This window comes from Cyanistes caeruleus, chromosome Z (genome assembly GCF_971803275.1).
Source record: "Cyanistes caeruleus chromosome Z, bCyaCae1.hap1.1, whole genome shotgun sequence".
Taxonomy (NCBI): Eukaryota; Metazoa; Chordata; class Aves; order Passeriformes; family Paridae; genus Cyanistes; species Cyanistes caeruleus.
The window spans coordinates 81,385,131-81,404,688 of record NC_141732.1 but is presented as its reverse complement, the minus strand read 5'-3'; the positions used below and the strand labels follow the sequence as shown (position 1 = coordinate 81,404,688).

Below are 19,558 nucleotides of genomic sequence, written 5' to 3'. Positions count from 1 at the left end.
ATTAATATTAATATTTTAATATTTCTATTAATAGCTTAATATTTCCGAGTCAATATTTAGCTTTAATAGTGCTAATTAATATGCAGATTTAATAATCGCTATTTGAGATCAAAGTTGAGTTCACACTTCATTATTTTGCATCTCATTAAATTTGGTTTTAATTAAATTAGATACATTTAATAGATCAGATCTACTTAATAGAGTAGAGGTATTCAATTAATACCTATTAAATTAATGAATTATTAATTAATGATCACATATTTTAAATATGTTCAATATCTCACATCTATTTACTGTATCTATTAATAATACTGCACTTAATAACCATAATTAATACCTAATTAATACATTTTGCATAATCATAATAGATTAAATAGTCCATTAATAAATATTTGATTATATTTAATGTAATTAATAATTGGATTTATTATCTTTACTAATTGGATTTTTTCCTAATTTAATATCTTTTAAACACCAAGAGTTAATATCATCGTTAATAGATTGGATAATTATTAATTAATGGATTGTTTATATTTAATATCCATTAATAGCCACATTTAATAGACTACTTAATAACTAATAATTATTTAATAGTTCTATTTAATATTTAATATCTGTATATATTTAATACCTACATTAATATATTTATTATCAATTAATTATCTCTGATCAATATAATTAATATGTCTAATATATACTAATTAATGCAATTAATATTTCTTTAAGATCTATAATTAACATTTACTTATATTATAATATATAATTAATCATTAATATCCATATTTAATTTAATATTAAATACAGATCAATAATTAAATATTAATTTCTAATGATCAATAATTAAAACTCTTATTAATACCTAATATTGTTAATATTCGATATCACAATCAATCAATTCTTATTCAATTCCCAGAGGAATATTAATTACCGGATAAATTAATAAGCTTATCAATAAATAATTGATCAGTTATTGATTCCTAGGCCAGAATTGATCAGTTATTAATTGATTTCTATAGGAGTATTCAATTATTCATTGATAATCGATTCATTGATTAATTATTAATTATTGATAAACACGTGCTCATTAACAAATCCCTCCCGGTGTTTATTGATCGATTCCCGATATTGATTCATTCCCAGGGGATTATTGATTATTGATCCTTGGACTGCAGGATTGATCGATCGATTGATTGATTGATAGATTCATCGATTGATCGATTCATATTGCTGCCATAGCCAATACTGATTGACTGATTGATTGATCACTCCCATAGCCAATACTGATTGATTGATCACTCCCATAGCCAATACTGATTGATTGATTGATTAACTCCCATAGCCAATACTGATTGATTGATTGATTAACTCCCATAGCCAATACTGATTGATTGATCACTCCCATAGCCAATACTGATTGATTGATTGATTGGTTGATTGATTGATTTATTGATTGATATCTCTCCCATTGCCGATACTGATTGATTGATTGATTGATTTCTATCACTCCCATGGCCAATATTGATTGATTGATTGATTGATATCACTCCCATGGCCAATAGCGATTTATAGATTGATTGATTGATTTCTATTGCTCCCTCAGCCAATATTGATTGATTGATTGATTGATTGCTATCGCTCCCATAGCCAATACTGATTAATTGATTGGTTGATTGATTGATTGATTGATCGACTGCTTTAATTCCAATATCCAATCCTGGTCTATTGATGGATTGGTTGATTGATTCTTCATTTCCAATAATCACTATTGATTGATTGATTATTTCCAATACCCACTATTGATTGATTGATTCTTTATTGCCAATACCCACTATTGATTGATTGATTGATTTAGTTCCAATACCCCTATTGATTGATTGCCTGATTGATTGATTGATTGATTGGCTTCCAATAGCCAAGACTGATTTATGAATTTATTGATTTCTTTCCAATACCTAACACTGATTGATTGATTCCTTTCCTCATCTATTGATCGCTTCCCATCCCATATTGATCGATCATTTATTGATTGATTTATCTCCAATATTAACTGATCATTTATTGATTGATGGATTGATTCCTTTCCTCTTCTCCTCATTGATTGCTTCCCTTCCAATATTGATTATTTATTGATCTATTTATCTCCAATATTAATTGACTGATTCCTTTCCTCATCTATTGATCGCTTCCCTTCCAATATCGATTATTTATTGATTTATTTCTCTCCAATATTTACTGATTGATTGATTGATTACTCCTTTCCTCATTGATTGATCACTTCCCTTCCAATACCGATCAATTATTTATTGATTTATCTCTCTCCAATATTGATTGATTGCTTTCCTCATTTATTGATCCCTTCCGGAATCAATCGATTATTTATTGATTCATTTTTCTCCAATATTGATTGATTCCTTTCCTTATCTATTGATCATTTTCCTTTTAATATTGATTGATTATTTATTGATTGATTTCTCTGCATTATTGATTGATTCCTTTCGTTTATTGATCCCTTCCAGTACTGATTATTGATTTATTTCTAATATTGATTGATTACTACTTCTTTAATCAATTCCTTTCCTTCCAATATTGATTATTTATTGATTTCTCTCTAATATTGATTCCTTTCCTCATTTATTGATTGCTTCCTTTCCACTATCGATTATTTATTGATTTATTTCTCTCCAATATTGATTGATTCCTTTCCTCATCTATTGATCGCTTCCCTTCCAATATTGATTATTGATTCATTTCTCTCTAATATTGATTGATTCCTTTCCTCATCTATTGATCCCTTCCCTTCCAATATTGATCAATTATTTACTGATTCATTTCACTCCAATATTGATTGATTCCTTTCCTCATCTATTGATCGCTTCCCTTCCAATATTGATTATTGATTCATTTCTCTCTAATATTGATTGATTCCTTTCCTCATTGATTCCTTTCCTTCCAATATTGATCAATTATTTACTGATTTATTTCACTCCAATATCGATTGATTGATTCCTTTCCTCATCTATTGATCGCTTCCCTTCCAATACTGATCAATTATTTATTTATTTATTTCTCTCCAGTATTGATTGATTCCTTTCCTCATTGATTCCTTTCCTTCCAATATTGATCAATTATTTACTGATTTATTTCACTCCAATATTGATTGATTGATTCCTTTCTTCATCTATCGATCCCTTCCCTCCCAGTATCGATCATTTATTGATTTATCTCCAGTATTAATCGGTTAATTGATTGATTGATTGATTGATTGATCCCTCAGCCTCTGCTCCTGTCCCATCCCGATGGATTTTCCCACGGGAACAATCCCAAACCCTCGCAGATTCCCGGGAATCCTCTGGAATTCCGGGATTCGGGGGGAATCCGCAGCTCGGCCCATCCCAAATTCCCTTTTTTTGTTTGTTTTGCTCAAGAAATCCTTCCCCAAATCCCAAAAAACCCCAAATTCCAGGGAAAACAAAACCCCAAAAATTCCCATTTCCGCCTCCCTCGCGCTCCGGGGGATTTTTAGGGAAAACCAGGAATGAATAAATGAATTAAATTAATTAATCCCGATAAAAAAAAACTCCGAATAAAAAGGAATAAAAATAAAGAAAATAAAAATAAAGGAAATAAAAATAAAGGAAATAAAAATATAGGAAATAAAAATTAAGGGATTAAAAAATAAAGGAAATAAAATTAAGGAGATAAAAATAAAGGAAATAAAAATAAAGGAAATAATAATAAAAATGAAGGAAATAAAAATGAAGGAAATAAAAATGAAGGAAATAAAAATAAAGGAAATAAAAATGAAGAAAATTAAAGAAATTAAAAATAAAGAAAATAATAAAAATAAAGGAAATAAAAATAAAGGAAATAAAAATGAAAGAAATAAAAATAAAGGAAATAAAAATGAAGAAATTAAAAATAAAGGAATTAAAAATAAAGAAATTAAAAATAAAGGAAATAAAAATAAAGGAAATAAAAATAAAGAAAATAAAAATAAAGAAAATAAAAAGAAAGAAAATAATAAAAATAAAGGAAATAAAAATAAAGGAAATAAAAATAAAGGAAAATAATAAAAATAAAGGAATTAAAACCCGTCAGCAAATCCCACCTGGAATTTTTTCCAGGCCTCCTTTTCCCGAATTTCCACCTTCCCGGATTTCTTTTTTTTGGGAATTATTTTTGTTTATTCCCAGAAAAAAACAAACCCCGAAACGTCCCCGGAGTTTCGGCAGCGAGAGGAGGAAAAGCAGGAATCGCACGAGGATTATTTGGGAATTCTTTCCCTCGGATCTTTGGGAATTCCCCCAAAAAATAAAATAAATAAATAAAAAATCTCCATCCAAGGAAGAAAATTGCCGAAGGAAATCGCAATTAAAATGTAATTAAAATCCTTTAAAGAAAGATTGAAAGATAAATCCCGGGAAGTTGCTCCGAGCTTTGGGAATTCTCCAGGTGCTCTCCCGGATTTTATTCCCGGATTTTATTCCCCAAACTCCGCGGGAACTTTTTTCTTTTGGGGAGGGGAAAAGAACGGGAAGAACTCCTGAAAAAAAATTCTTAAAAATAATAAAAAATGAAATAAAATCTGGGCTAAAATAAAATAGGAGAAATAAAAGAAATGAAGGAAAATGAATTGAATAAAATAAAGAAATGGAATGAAATAAAATGAAATGAAATAAGATAAAGTAAATAAAAAAAGTAAAATAAATAGAGTAAAAGAAATAAAATAAAAGGAATAAAATAAAAGGAATAAAATAAAATAAAATAAATAAATAAAGTGAAATGAATAGAATAAAAGAAATAAAAGGAATAAAATAAAATAAATAAAATAAATAAATAAAGTGTAATGAATAGAATAAAAGAAATAAAAGGAATAAATTAAATAAAAGAAATAAATAAAGTGTAATGAATAGAATAAAAGAAATAAAAGAAAAGAAATAAAAGAAATAAATAAAGTAAAATAAATAGAATAAAATAAAAAAGAAAATAAAATAATAAATAAAAAAAATGAAATAAAATAAATAAAATATAAAATGAAATAAATAAAATAAAAATGAAATGAAATAAATAAAAAATAAAATAAATAAAAAGTAAAATGAAATAAAATGAAATAAATAAAAAATAAAATAGAAAGTAAAATAAAGTAAAATAAAATAAAAAAATAAATAAAAATAAAATAAATAAAATAAAATAAATAAAAAATAGAATAAAACAAAATAAATAAAAGTAAAAATAAAATAAAATAAATAAAAAATAAAATGAAATAAAATGAAATAAAATGAAATAAAATGAAATAAAAGAAATAAAACCCTTCGGAACGGGACGAGGCGAACGAAGCTCCGGGGGAATTTTTGGATCTCTCTTCCCGGAGTTTTTTTTTTTTTCCTGGGATTTTTTTTTCCCACATCCTGCCGGCGCATTCTTCCCAAAAATATCCCAAACAAAAGGCCCGGAGGGAGGGGGGGAGGAGAGGGGGAGGAAGAGCTGTGACCAATCCCTAAAATTCCAATGGAAAAGCGGGATGGGAATAATGAATCCCAGCCCTTGCCGTTATTCCAGCTGCGCTCCCAAAGCGGGAACCTCTCCCTTTTCCCCGCACTCCTCTTTCCCAACATTCCCAAATAATTTCACATCCATGGAAAACACCGAGCCCTTCCCTCCCTCCCCCTTCCACTTTCTCCCTTCCATCTTCCCCAAAAGCCACCCGAAACAACCCAACCGCCGCAAGATTTTGCCGGAGTTGCCTCTATCCCTAAAGTTTTGGCCGGCGGTGTCGCCGAGGTCGGGAAAAGCTTTGGGAAAGCTTTGGGAAAGCTTTGGAAAAGCTTTGGAAAAGCTTCGGGAAAAGCTTTGGGATCGCCGCTCTTACCGCTTTCCCTCCGTAGCAATACACGGGGTACGCGCAGTACATCGTGCGCTCGGCAAGCTCCGGAACCGCTCGGCAACTCCCGGCTCCGCTCGGCTCCGCTCGGCTCCGCCTCCCCCCCGCACCGGGGAAGCGGGGAATAAGCGGGAGTAAGCGGGAATAACCGGGACTGGGAGCGGCCCGCCCCTTCCTGCGCCAGCCCGGAGCGTCCTTGTGTCCTCCCCTCCGCCCTGCGCTTCTCCTCCCGGCCGCCCGCCCGGCCGCCTCTTCCGCTGCTTCGTCTTCTCGGGCCGAGCCTGCTGCGCTTTTCTGCTCTTTCTGCTCTTTCTGTTCTTTTTCTGTTCTTTTCCTGCTCTTTTCCTGCTCTGTTTTCCCTCTTTTCCTCCCCTTTCCCCCCTCTTTTCTCCTCTTCCGCTGCTTCCTCTTCTTCACCCGAGCCTGCTGCGCTTTTCTCCTTTTTCTGCTCTTTTCTCCTCTGTTTTCCCTCTTTCCCCCCTCTTTTCTCCTCTTTTCCTGCTCTTTTCTCTCTTTTCCCCCTCTTTTCTCCTCTTCCGCTGCTTCCTCTTCTCCGGCCGAGCCTGCTGCGCTTTTCTCCTTTTTCTGCTCTTTCTGTTCTTTTCTCCTCTTTTTCTGCTCTGTTTTCCCTCTTTTCCTCCCCTTTCTGCCTCTTTTCTCCTCTTCCGCTGCTTCCTCTTCTTCACCCGAGCCTGCTGCGCTTTTCTCCTTTTTCTGCTCTTTCTGCTCTTTTTCTGTTCTTTTCCTCCCCTTTCTGCCTCTTTCCTCCCCTTTTCCTCCTCTTCCGCTGCTTCCTCTTCTTCACCCGAGCCTGCTGCGCTTGCCCCCGCTTTTCTGCTCTTTTCTCCTCTTTTCCTGCTCTGTTTTCCCTCTTTTCCTCCCCTTTCCCCCTCTTTTCTCCTCTTCCGCTGCTTCCTCTTCTTCAGCCGAGCCTGCTGCGCTTTTCTCCTTTTTCTGCTCTTTTCTCCTCTGTTTTCCCTCTTTTCTCCTCTTTCCCCCCTCTTTTCTCCTCTTTTCCTGCTCTTTTCTCTCTTTTCCCTCTTTTCCCCCTCTTTTCTCCTCTTCCGCTGCTTCCTCTTCTCCAGCCGAGCCTGCTGCACTTGGCCCCGCTTTTCTGCTCTTTTCTCCTCTTTTCCTGCTCTATTTTCCCTCTTTCCCCCCTCTTTTCTCCTCTTCCGCTGCTTCCTCTTCTTCAGCCGAGCCTGCTGCGCTTGCCTCTGCTTTTCTGCTCTTTTCTCCTCTTTTCTCCTCTTTTTCTCCCCTTTCTCCCTCTTTTCTCCTCTTTTTCTGCTCTTTTCTGCTCTGTTTTCCCTCTTTTCCTCCCCTTTCTGCCTCTTTTCTCCTCTTTTCTCCTCTTTTCCTCCTCTTTTCTCCTCTTCTGCTGCTTCCTCTTCTTCAGCCGAGCCTGCTGCGCTTGCCTCCGCTTTTCTGCTCTTTTTTCCTCTTTTTCTGCTCTTTTCTCCTCTTTTCTTCTCTGTTTTCCCTCTTTTCTCCTCTCCTCTTTTCCCCCTCTTTTCTCTTCCACTGCTTCCTCTTCTTCACCCGAGCCTGCTGCGCTTGCCTCTGCTTTTCTGCTCTTTCCTCCTTTTTCTCCTCTTTTCCTGCTCTGTTTTCCCTCTTTTCCCCCTCTTTTCTCCTCTTCCGCTGCTTCCTCCTCTTCAGCCGAGCGCTGCTGCGCTTGCCCTACTCTTTCTCCTCTTTTCTCCTGTTTTCCTCCTCTTTCTCCTCTTCCGCTGCTTCCTCCCCTTTCCCCGAGCGCCTGCTCTGCTTTTCTCCTCTTTTCACCCCTTTTCTCCTCTTTTCACCCCTTTTCTCCTCTTTTCACCCCTATTCTCTTTTCACCCCTTTTCTCCTGTTTTCCTCCTTTTCTCCCTCTTCTCTCCTCTTCTGCTGCTTCCTCACCTTCACCCGAGCACCTGCTCCACTTTTCTCCTCTTTTCACCTCTTTTCTCCTCTTTCCCCCTCTCTGCTGCCCCTCTTTTCCTCTTTTCTCCTCTTTCCTCCCCTTTTCCCCCACTTTTCTCCTTTTTTCCTCCCCTTTTCTCCTCTTCCGCTCCTTCCTCCCCTTTTCCCCTCTCATCTGCTCCTCTTTTCCCCCTTTTCCTCCTCTTTTCTCCCCTTTTTCTCCCCTTTTCTCCCCTTTTTCTCCTCCTTTCCCCTTTTCCTCCCCTTTTCCTCCCCTTTTCCCTCTCGCCTGCTCCTCTTGTCCCTTTTTCTCCTTTTTCTCCCCTTTTCCTCCTCTTTTTTCTCCTCTCCCGCTCCTTCCTCCCCTTCCCCTCTCGCCTGCTCCTCTTTTCCCTCTTTCCTCCCCTTTTTCCTTTCCTCTTTTCTTTCATTTTCTTTTCCCTCCTCTCATTTCTTTTTCTTCTCTTTTTTTCTCCCTCCCTTTTTTCCTCCTCTTTTCCCTTCCCCTTTTTTAATTCCTCTTTTCCCCATTTTTTCCATTCTCTTTTCCTCCCCCTGTTTTTCCTTCTTTTTCCTTTCTCCTTTTCCTCCTCTTTTCCCTTTTCCTCCTCCTTTTCCTCCTCCCCTCCCTCCTTTCTGCCCCTTTCCCATTTCCCATTTCCCCGTTTTCTTCACTTTCTCCTTTTCCTCCTTCCCTTTTTTCCCTCCTTTCCCAAATTCCTCCCTCTTTTTTCATCGTTTCCATTTTCATTCCCAGATTTCCCCTTCCCTGCTTTTCCCTTTCCATCTTTCCCTTCCAAAATCTTTTCCTTTTCCTCTTTTCCCTCTCCTTCCTTTTCTTTTTTGGTTTCAATTTCTTTTTTTTTTCCTTCTTTTCTTTCTTTTCCTTCTTTCCCCCTTTCCTCTCCTTCATTTTCTTTTTTGGTTTCAATTTCCCCTTTTTTCCTTCTTTCCTTTCTTTTCCTTCTTTTCCTTTCCCGCCCCAGCCCCGTTTCCGTGTCCCCATCCCGAGTTTCTGGGCTGGGAAAAGGAAAAGGGAGAAGGGAAAAGAAAAGGGAGGAAGGAAAAGGGGGAAAAAGGAGAAGGGAAAAAAGGAGAGAGAAGGAGAGGGGAAAAGGGAGGAGGGAAAAGGGAAAGAGAGGAGGGAAAAGGAGAAGGAAAAGGGAAAGGGAGGAGGGAGGAAGGGAGAAGAAGGAAAAGAAGGAAAAGAAGGAAAGAAGGGCAAAGAAAAAAAGAAAAAGGGAAAAGGCCAAGGGAGGAGGGAGGAAGGCGAAGGGAGAAGAAAAGGGAAAGGGAGAAGGGAGGAAGGGAGAATAAAAGAAGGAAGGAAGGGAAAAGAAAAGAAGGAAAGAAGGGCAGAGAAAAGAAGGAAAGAAAGGCAGAGAAAAGAAGGAAAGAAAGGCAGAGAAAAGAAGGAAAGGAAAATTAAAGAAGGAAAAAGGGCGAAGAAAAGAAGGAAAAAGGGAAAATGAAAGAAAGAAGAAGGGCAGAGAAAAGAAGGGAAGCAGGAAAAGGCCAAGGGATGCGGGAGGAAGGAGCAGGAGCGGGGCCGTGCCCATCCCCATCCAATCCCCATCCTCATCCTCATCCCCATCCTCATCCTCATCCATCCCCATCCTCATCCCCATCCCCATCCCCATCCTCATCCTCATCCAATCCCATCCACTCCCCATCCCCATCCCATCCCCATCCCCATCCTCATCCTCATCCCATCCCCATCCTCATCCCATCCTCATCCATCCCCATCCTCATCCCCATCCCCATCCTCATCCCCATCCCCATCCTCATCCTCATCCTCATCCTCATCCAATCCCATCCCATCCCTATCCCCATCCCATCCCCATCCTCATCCTCATCCTCATCCAATCCCATCCCCATCCTCATCCCCATCCTCATCCATCCCCATCCTTATCCTCATCCTCATCCATCCTCATTCCCATCCTCATCCAATCCCATCCCATCCCCATCCCCATCCCATCCCCATCCCCATCCCATCCCCATCCCCATCCCATCCCCATCCCCATCCCATCCCCATCCCCATCCTCATCCTCATCCTCATCCTCATCCCCATCCCCATCCCCATCCTCATCCTCACCCATCCCCATCCCCATCCAATCCAATCCCATCCACTCCCCACCCATCCCCATCCCCATCCCCATCCCCATCCCCATCCCCATCCCCATCCCCATCCTCATCCTCATCCTCATCCTCACCCATCCCCATCCCCATCCCCATCCAATCCAATCCCATCCACTCCCCACCCATCCCCATCCCCATCCCCATCCCCGCCGCCATCTGGCCGCGCTCCTGGCTCGCTCCCAGCTTTGTGCGCAGCTGCTGCCCCCCCCCCGCATTCCCAAAAAAACTGCCGGGAGCGGCCCTGGAAGAGGCAAATCGGGCCCAGAAACGGAGCTTGGAACGCGGGCATTGAAAGGAAACAGCAGCGAGAAATGAGCTTTAAACTGCACTGAAACCGCACCAAGAGTGGAGGGCTTTGAACGGTTTGAGTGGCACAAAACTGCACCAAAACTGCCCCAAAAATGGGGGTTTTTAACATTTTAAATGCCCTAAAACTGCCCTAAAACAGCACCAAAACCTGCCCTAAAACAGCACCAAAACCTGCCCTAAAACAGCACCAAAAATGGAGGTTTTTAACATTTTAAATGCCCTAAAACTGCACCAAAACAGCCTCAAAACCTGCCCTAAAACAGCACCAAAAATGGAGGTTTTTAACATTTTAAATGCCCTAAAACTGCCCTAAAACAGCACCAAAACATGCCCTAAAACAGCACCAAAAATGGAGATTTTTTACCTTTTAAATGCCCCAAAACTGCACTAAAAATTGAGGGTTTTTAACATTTTAAATGCCCTAAAACTGCCCTAAAACAGCACCAAAACCTGCCCTAAAACAGCACCAAAAATGGAGATTTTTAACATTTTAAATGCCCTAAAACTGCCCTAAAACAGCACCAAAACCTGCCCTAAAACAGCACCAAAAATGGAGATTTTTAACATTTTAAATGGCCCTAAAACTGCCCCAAAACAGCCTCAAAACCTGCCCTAAAACAGCACCAAAAATTGAGGTTTTTAACCTTTTAAATGGCCCAAAACAGCACCAAAAATGGAGATTTTTAACCTTTTAAATGCCCCAAAACTGCCCTAAAACAGCACCAAAAATGGAGATTTTTAACCTTTTAAATACACTAAAACAGCACCAAAAATTGAGGGTTTTTAACATTTTAAATGCCCCAAAACAGCACCAAAACAGCCTCAAAACTTGCCCTAAAACAGCCCCAAAAATGGAGATTTTTAACATTTTAAATGCCCCAAAACTGCACCAAAAATTGAGGTTTTTTAACCTTTTAAATGGCCCAAAACAGCACCAAAAATGGAGGTTTTTAACCTTTTAAATGGCCCAAAACTGCCCCAAAACCTACCCTAAAATATCCCCAAAAATGGAGATTTTTAACCTTTTAACTGCCCCAAAACAGCCCCAAAAATGGAGATTTTTAACCTTTTAAATGCCCCAAAACCGCCCTAAAATTCGAGATTTTAACCCCAGGAACTGAAATGAAACCGCCCCAAAAAAATGGAGATTTTTTAACCTTTTAAATGCCACAAAACAGCCCCAAAACAGCCCCAAAAATGGAGATTTTTTAACCTTTTAAATGCCACAAAACAGCCCCAAAACAGCCCCAAAAATGGAGATTTTTAACCTTTTAACTGCCCTGAAACAGCCCCAAAAATGGAGATTTTAACCCCAGGAACTGAAATGAAACTGCCCCAAAATTTGAGATTTTTTAACCTTTTATCTGCCCCAAAAATGGAGATTTTTTAACCTTTTAACTGCCCCAAAACTGCCCCAAAAACTGCCCTAAAATTGAGATTTTTTAACCGTTTAACTGCCCTAAAACAGCCCCAAAATTTAGATTTTAACCCCTGGGAATTGAAACTAAACTGCTGCAAAACAGCCCCAAAAATGGAGATTTTTAACCTTTTAACTGCCTTAAAACAGCCCAAAAAAATCGAGATTTTAACCCTATGGATTTAAATAAAACAGCCCAAAAACAGCCCTAAAAATGGAGATTTTTAACCTTTTAATTGCCCCAAAAATAGAGATTTTTAACCTTTTAACAGCCCCAAAAATGGAGATTTTTTTAACCTTTTAACTGCCCTAAAAATGGAGATTTTTAACCTTTTAATTGTCCCAAAAATGGAGATTTTTAACCTTTTAACTGCCCCAAAAACGGAGATTTTTTAACCCTTTAACTGCCCCAAAACAGCCCCAAAAATTGAGATTTTATTTTTATTTCCTTTTTTTTCCTATTTTCCGGGGGAAAAAAACCAATAAAAAAAAAAAGGGGGAATAAAAACATGGAAAAAAAAAATTTAAATTAAAAGAATAAAAATTAAAGAATAGAAATTGAAAGGAAGTTGAAATAAATTTGAAATAAAATAAATTAATTTCAAAAATTAACTGAAATATAAAATTAAAAGAATAAAATTAAAAGGATAAAATTAAAAGGATAAAATTGAAAGGATAAAATTAAAAGGATAAAATGAAAAGGACAAAATTAAAATAGAATTGAAATAATAACATTAAAATTAAATTTAAAAATAAAATTAAAATATAAAATTAAAATAAAATTAAAATAAAATTAAAATAAAATTTAAAAAAATAATTAAAAAATAAAATTAAAATAAAATTTAAAAATAATTAAAAAATAAAATTAAAAGAATAAAATTAAAAAAGAATAAAATTAAAAGAATAAAATTGAAAAAGAATAAAGTTAAAAAATATAAAATTAAGAAAGTTTAGGAATGGAAATAAATGGATTTCAACTCGGATCCGAAGGAAAATATCCCGGGAATTCAACCCGGGAGTTTCACATCCCAAACTCATCCCGAAAATAAAATTCCATGGGAATTCCTTTATGGGATAAGGAATGGAAATACCCCCAATATTCCCAAATATTCCCCAATATTCCCAAAATTCCCCCAAAATTCCCCAATATTCCGGAATTCCCGAGGGCAGAGCCCGAAAAGGCGGAATTGCACCGGGACGCGCCGCGGTCCGTTCCCATCCCGCCCTTTCCTTGGGAATATTTGGGATGGGAAGGATTTATCCCAAAAATTCCCCCAAAGATTCCGGAGGGGAGGAGAAACCTTTCGGCAAATCCCGGGAATTCCGGGAGGTCCCGGCACGGCACAAACGGGATTTAAGGGCTGGCTGAAGCCGGAATTCCCGGGAAAATCGTTTTTCCTTGGAAATCCACGGAGAAATTCCCGCCTTTCTCCTCAAACCCCCCCCCGAACGTTCCGGATCTCCACGGAATTCCGAGATTTTTCCCATCTCCCATCCCAGTTTTCCCACATCTTTAGCGGGAATAAAATCCCCCAAATAATTCCCGGGATAATTCATCAACGGGAAAAGGATAAAAAAAAATAAAAAAGAGAAAATTCCCTAAAAAAAATAAAAACAAATAAAAAAACCCCCCTCGGAATTCCGGGAAGGCGGCGGGGAAGGGGTTAAACGACATATGCCGGGATAATTAGCAGATGCATTAATGATTATGAATGGGGAAAGAAGAGCTCCGTGGAAAACACGAATCCAAGGGAAAAAAAACAACACAAAAAACAAACGGGAGAGAAGCTCCTTTTTTTTTTTGGTTTTTTTTCCCATGGAATTTTGGATCCGGGATGAGAATTCCCGCTCTTCCCGCTGAAATCGGAATTTTTCCCCCTTTTTCTCCATCCATCAAAAAAACCCCGAGCTGGAAAGATTCGGATTTTTTTTATATTTTTTTTTATTTTTTTGACGAACATTAAACACAGTCAGGAGGCAATTATGTATGCATGATTTAATCTGCAACTCATTAATATGCAAATGTATTCATATGTTAGTTACTAAATTAAAAATGCAAAGAAGCCCTTATGGTGATTCTCCAAAAAAAAAAAAAAAAAAATTAAATTTTTTTCCCCCTTTGGAAAAAAACTCAACGTTCCCAATAAAATAAATAAATAAAAAATAAACAGGGGAAGTTTTTTTTTTCCCGGGAGAATCTTTGGGAAAAAGATTCCCCAAATATTCCCGGGAAAAAAAAATCGGGAATCTCGATGGGAATTGCTTCTCCCGAATCCGGGATGGAAATTCCGCTCGGGGTTTTTTTGGGGGTGGCGGCGGTTCCTCCTCTCCGGAGCTCCCGCGATTCCGGGGGATCCCGAGGGGGTTGGGGGCTTTTATGGGAAGCTTCTGGAAAAGTGGGAAAAGATGGGAGAGGTCAAAAAATTCCTTGATTTCCTTTTTATTTCCTCGGTTTCCCTTTTATTTCCTCAGTTTCCTTTTTATTTCCTCAGTTTCCTTTTTATTTCCTCAGCTTCCCTTTTATTTCCTCAGTTTCCTTTTTATTTCCTCAGTTTCCTTTTTATTTCCTCAGCTTCCCTTTTATTTCCTCAGCTTCCCTTTTATTTCCTCAGTTTCCTTTTTATTTCCTTGATTTCCATCTTTATTTCCTCAGTTTCCTTTTATTTCCTCAGTTTCCCTTTTATTTCCTTGATTTCCTTTTTACTTCCTTAATTTCCCTCTTATTTCCTTAATTTCCTTCTTTATTTCCTTGATTTCCTTTTTATTTCCTCAGTTTCCCTTTTATTTCCTCAGTTTCCCTTTTATTTCCTTAATTTCCTTCATTATTTCCTTGATTTCCTTATTAATTCCTTAATTTCCCTTTTATTTCCTCAGTTTCCCTTTTATTTCCTTGATTTCCCTTTTATTTCCTCAGTTTCCCTTTTATTTCCTTGATTTCTTTCTCAGTTTCTTTATTTCCTGATTTCCTTTTCCTCCCTTTCCCACACAATTCCCGGCCAGCCCCATTTCCATGGAGAATCCGCTTCTGCTTGGGAATGGCCGGAATTCTGGAGCCTGATCCCGATCCCAGCCATTCCCAAAATCTCTGATCCCGATCCCGAGCCATTCCCGGAATCTCTGATCCCGATCCTGATCCATTCCCAAAATCTCTGATCCCAATCCCAGCCATTCCCAAAATCTCGGATCCCAATCCCAGCCATTCCCAAAATCTCGGATCCCGATCCATTCCCAAAATCTCTGATCCCGATCCATTCCCAAAATCTCTGATCCCGATCCATTCCCGGAATCTCTGATCCCGATCCCAATCCATTCCCAGGATCTCCGATCCCGATCCATTTCCAGGATCTCTGATCCCAATCCAAATCATTCCCAAAATCTCTGATCTAAATCCATTCCTGGGATTTCTGATCCCAAACCATTCCCGGGATCTCTGATCCCGATCCATTTCCAGGATTTCCGATCCCAATCCATTCCTGGAATTTCCCAATCCATTTCCGGGATTTCCGATCCCAATCCATTCCTGGAATTTCCCAATCCATTCCCAGGATTTCCGATCCCAATCCATTCCCAAAATCTCTGATCCCAATCCATTCCCAGGATTTCCAATGCCAATCCATTCCCGGGATTTCCGACCCCGATCCATTCCCGGAATCTCCGATCCCAATCCATTCCCAGAATCTCGGATCCCGATCCATTCCCGGAATCTTGGATCCATTCCCGGAATCTCCGATCCCAATCCATTCCCGGAATCTCGGATCCCGATCCATTCCCGGAATCTCCGACCCTGATCCATTCCCGGGATTTCCGATCCCGATCCATTCCCGGAATCTCGGATCCCGATCCCAGCCTCTCCCGCCCCCACAATCCCACCCCCCCTCCCCTCTCCCATTCCCTTCGGAGAAGCTCCGGGAATTCCGTCTGGCGGCGGCACGGGGGGGAGGGGAGGGGATGGAAAAGCCATTCCGGGTTTTGGGAGCGGCGCCGTTTCCCGGGATTTGTTCTTTTCACTGTCCCGGGAAGCACATGGCGCAGGCAAGCTGTTTTTTCCCGGGAATAAACTCCCGGCACGCTTTTCCCCCGGGAAGCGAGAGGTGAGCGTAAATAGCCCGAAATAGCAGGCGGCGCATCCGAGCGCCGTTCACACTTCCCGCTGCCAACGGAATATCGGGAAGGGAGGGGATGGGAAAAAAAACGGGAATGAATTTTCCTAACAGATGCTCCGGGGTCAGGAGGGAAGAGCGGAGAGTTTTCCCGAAAAGAGAGAAAAAATCCTCCGGAGGAATCCCAAATGGAGACGGGAGAGAGAGAGAGAGGGGGAAAGGGATGGGAAAGTGGGAATGGGAAATGGGGGATGGGGAACTGGGAATGGGGAACTGGGAATGGGAAACTGGGAATGGGGAACTGGGAATGGGGAACTGGGAATGGGAATGGGAAACTGGGATGGGAAACTGGGAATGGGAAAGGGAAATGGGGAACTGGGAATGGGGATGGGAAACTGGGAATGGGGAACTGGGAATGGGGAACTGGGAATGGGAAAGGGAAATGGGGGATGGGGAACTGGGAATGGGGAATGGGAAACTGGGAATGGGAAAGTGGGAATGGGGAAAGTGGAAATGGGGATCTGGGAATGGAAAGTGGGAATGGGAACTGGGAATGGGGATGGGAAACTGGGAATGGGGAACTGGGAATGGGAACTGGGAATGGGGATGGGAAAGTGGGAATGGAGACTGGGAATGGGAGCAGCTCCTGCTCCCAAATCCCGGTTCTATTCCCAAACCCCGGTTCTATTCCCAAATCCCGGTTCTATTCCCAAACCCCGGTTCTATTCCCAAATCCCGGTTCTATTCCCAAATCCCGGTTCTATTCCCAAATCCCGGTTCTGTTCCCGGTTCTGCTCCCAAATCCTGGTTCTGTTCCCGGTTCTATTCCCAAATCCCGGTTCTATTCCCAAATCCCGGTTCCGTTCCCGGTTCTGCTCCCAAATCCTGGTTCTATTCCCGGTTCTGCTCCCAGATCCCGGTTCTATTCCCAAATCCCGGTTCTGTTCCCGGTTCTATTCCCAAATCCCGGTTCTATTCCCGGTTCTGCTCCCAGATCCCGGTTCTGTTCCCGCTCTCGGTGCCAGAGGCCGTGGATGGACGGGATAGCGGGAAGGAATTCCGGGAATGACCCCATCCCCATCCCCATCCCTTCGGAATCCGGGATTTCGGGAGCCGGGAATAAAATCCCGATCCCGACGGGAATAAGTAAATTCCTGCAATTCCCAGTTTTCCCGATCCCCGCCTCAAATCCCAGAAATCCCTGGAATATTCCCGCTGTCCCCACGTTCCAAAGGAAATCCCAAATTCCGGAGATCTGGGAAAGGAAAACCATCCCCGAATCTTTAAATTTCCAGCCGCAATTCCCGAATTTCCAGCAGGATTTGCCTGGCAGCAGAGGGATTCTCATTCCCTAATTCCCGGAAAAATCGGGAATTTCGGAGAGAGGAAAAGGATCCAAACATCCAGGAATAACCGGGATACTGAAATTCCCACAAAACCCTGCAAGAATTCCCGGCATTTCCGCTTCCAATCCCGAAATTCCCCATTTGGGACCTTCCTTTGAAGGGAAACCATTCCCAATTCGGGAATTCCCGGAATTTTCCACCTCCGGAAAAGCGGGAATTCCCCGGATTTAACGACCCCCCCTCCCCCCCCCAGCATTCCGAGGCCGTTTCCCCTCTCCGCTTAATTACGTTTCATTAATTAGCGAGCCGTTTATTAACGAGGAAAAGCCGGGAATTAGTTCCGTTCCCGCCTTTTTTGTTTTCCCGCTGCCAAATTCCCGAGGATTTTCCCATAAATCCCTGTCCCTCTCCCGATATTAATCCCTTCAAATTCCCCTATTAGTCGTTAATTACCGCTAATTACCGCAGATTTTTCTCCGGGAAAAGGCAAAAAAAAAAAAATTCCCGAGGGATCGATCGGGGATCTCCGTATGCAAATGAGGCCCAGATCGATAATCAGATATGCAAATGAGGATTGATTTTTTTTTTTTTTTTAATTAGGGAATTAACGGGAAATCCCGGATTTATTTTTATTTTTTTTCGGGAATTTAATTTAATTTAATTTAATTTAATTTAAAGCCGTTTTTTTTTTTTGGGAATAAAATCCCGGGAAATAAAAAACCCGGGAAAAAATTCCCGGGAAAAATACAAAACAAAACTCTGGGATTGGATATTCCCGATATTCCCATTCCCGAATTTCGTCATCCCGAGGGGAATCCGCGCTACTTACGGAGGACGGCAAACCCGGAGGAACCTTCCGGACTTTCTTTGTCTGAACTTCTGGAAAGAACGGGGAGGAAAGGGTTAAAAAAATCGGGATTTCAGGAAAAAGAGGGAATTTTTTTCTTTTTTTCCCTGGAATTTTGGGGGGTCGGGAAGGAAGGAAAGGGTTAAAAAAATCGGGATTTTAGGAAAATAAGGGAATTTTTTTTTCCGGAATTTTGGGGGGTCGGGAAGGAAGGAAAGGGCGGGAGGGGATGGAGAATTCCAGAGGTGAAAAATGGGGATGGGATTCCTGCGGGAATTCAGGGGATGGGAGCACTGGGAATGATGGGAATACTGGGAATGATGGGAATACTGGGAATACTGGGAATAGTGGGGGTACTCTGGATACTGGGAATAGTGGGGGTACTGGGAATACTGGGAATGATGGGAATAGTGGGAATGCTGGGGGTACTGGGAATACTGGGAATAATGGGAATGCTGGGGGTACTGGGAATACTGGGAGCACTGGGAATGATGGGAATACTGGGAATACTCTGGATACTGGGAATACTGGGGGTACTGGGAGCACTGGGAATGATGGGAATAGTGGGAATACTGGGAGCACTGGGAATGCTGGGAATACTGGGAATACTCTGGATAGTGGGAAGAGTGGGAATACTGGGGGTACTGGGAGCACTGGGAATACTGGGAGCACTGGGAATGCTGGGAGCACTGGGAATATTGGGAATATTGGGGATACTGGGAATACTGGGGGTACTGGGAATACTCTGGATAGTGGGAGCACTGGGAATACTGGGAGCACTGGGAATGATGGGAGCACTGGGAATATTGGGAATATTGGGGGTACTGGGGATACTGGGATTTCTGGGGATACTGAGAATATTGGGAATACTGGGAGCACTGGGAGTACTGGCAATACTCAAACACTGAACAGATTGGGATTTCTGGGAATATTGGGAATACTGGGAGTACTGGGAATACTTGGAGCACTGGGAATAGTTGGGAATATTGGGAATACTGGGGATACTGGGAGCACTGGGATTGCTGGGAATATTGGGAATACCAGGAGCACTGGGAATACTGGGAGTGCTGGGAATACTCAAACACTGGGAATATTGGGATTTCTGGGAATACTGGGAATACTCTGGATACTGGGAATGCTGGGAGCACTGGGAATGCTGGGAATACTGGGGACACTGGGAATATTTGGGATACTGGGAATACTGGGAATACCAGGAGCACTGGGAATGCTGAGAATAGTTGGGAATAGTTGGGAATACTGGGGATACTGGGAGCACTGGGATTTTTGGGAATGTTGGGATTTTTAGGAGTTTTGGGAATTCTGGGAATTCCGGGATTTCCGGGACAATGACTCACCCACAGAGGAGCCGTGCAGGGGTCACTGGGAGCACTGGGAACACTGGGATTTTTGGGAACACTGGGAATTTTGGGAATCCTGGGATTTTTGGGAATTCTGGGATTTTTAGGAATTCCGGGACAATGACTCACCCACGGAGGAGCCGTGCAGGGGTCTCCGGCGGGCGCTGCCCCCGTACTGGTAGAACTGGGATCCCGGTTTGCTGGGGGACAGCGCTCCGGGCGTGGCCAGATCCATCTCCCCGCCCAGCAGGCTCTG

At 41.0% G+C, this 19,558-nt stretch overlaps 1 protein-coding gene across 32 annotated transcripts in view; it reads right to left on the bottom strand.

The window, feature by feature from the left end:
- TCF4 (transcription factor 4) overlaps window positions 1-19,558 on the bottom strand; it is a 151,292-nt gene that overhangs the window by 28,267 nt on the left and 103,467 nt on the right. For 20 of the 32 annotated variants that reach the window (XM_086869147.1, XM_086869135.1, XM_086869141.1 and 17 more), the window contains 2 exons: window positions 19,432-19,558; window positions 17,927-17,976 (listed from right to left, as the gene is read on the bottom strand). In XM_086869147.1, coding sequence (XP_086725273.1) covers window positions 17,927-17,976; window positions 19,432-19,558 — 177 coding nt within the window. Of the gene's footprint in view, window positions 1-5,869; window positions 6,063-17,926; window positions 17,977-19,431 lie in introns of those variants that run through there. The other 12 variants (XM_086869137.1, XM_086869145.1, XM_086869150.1 and 9 more) reach the window with 5 other exon arrangements.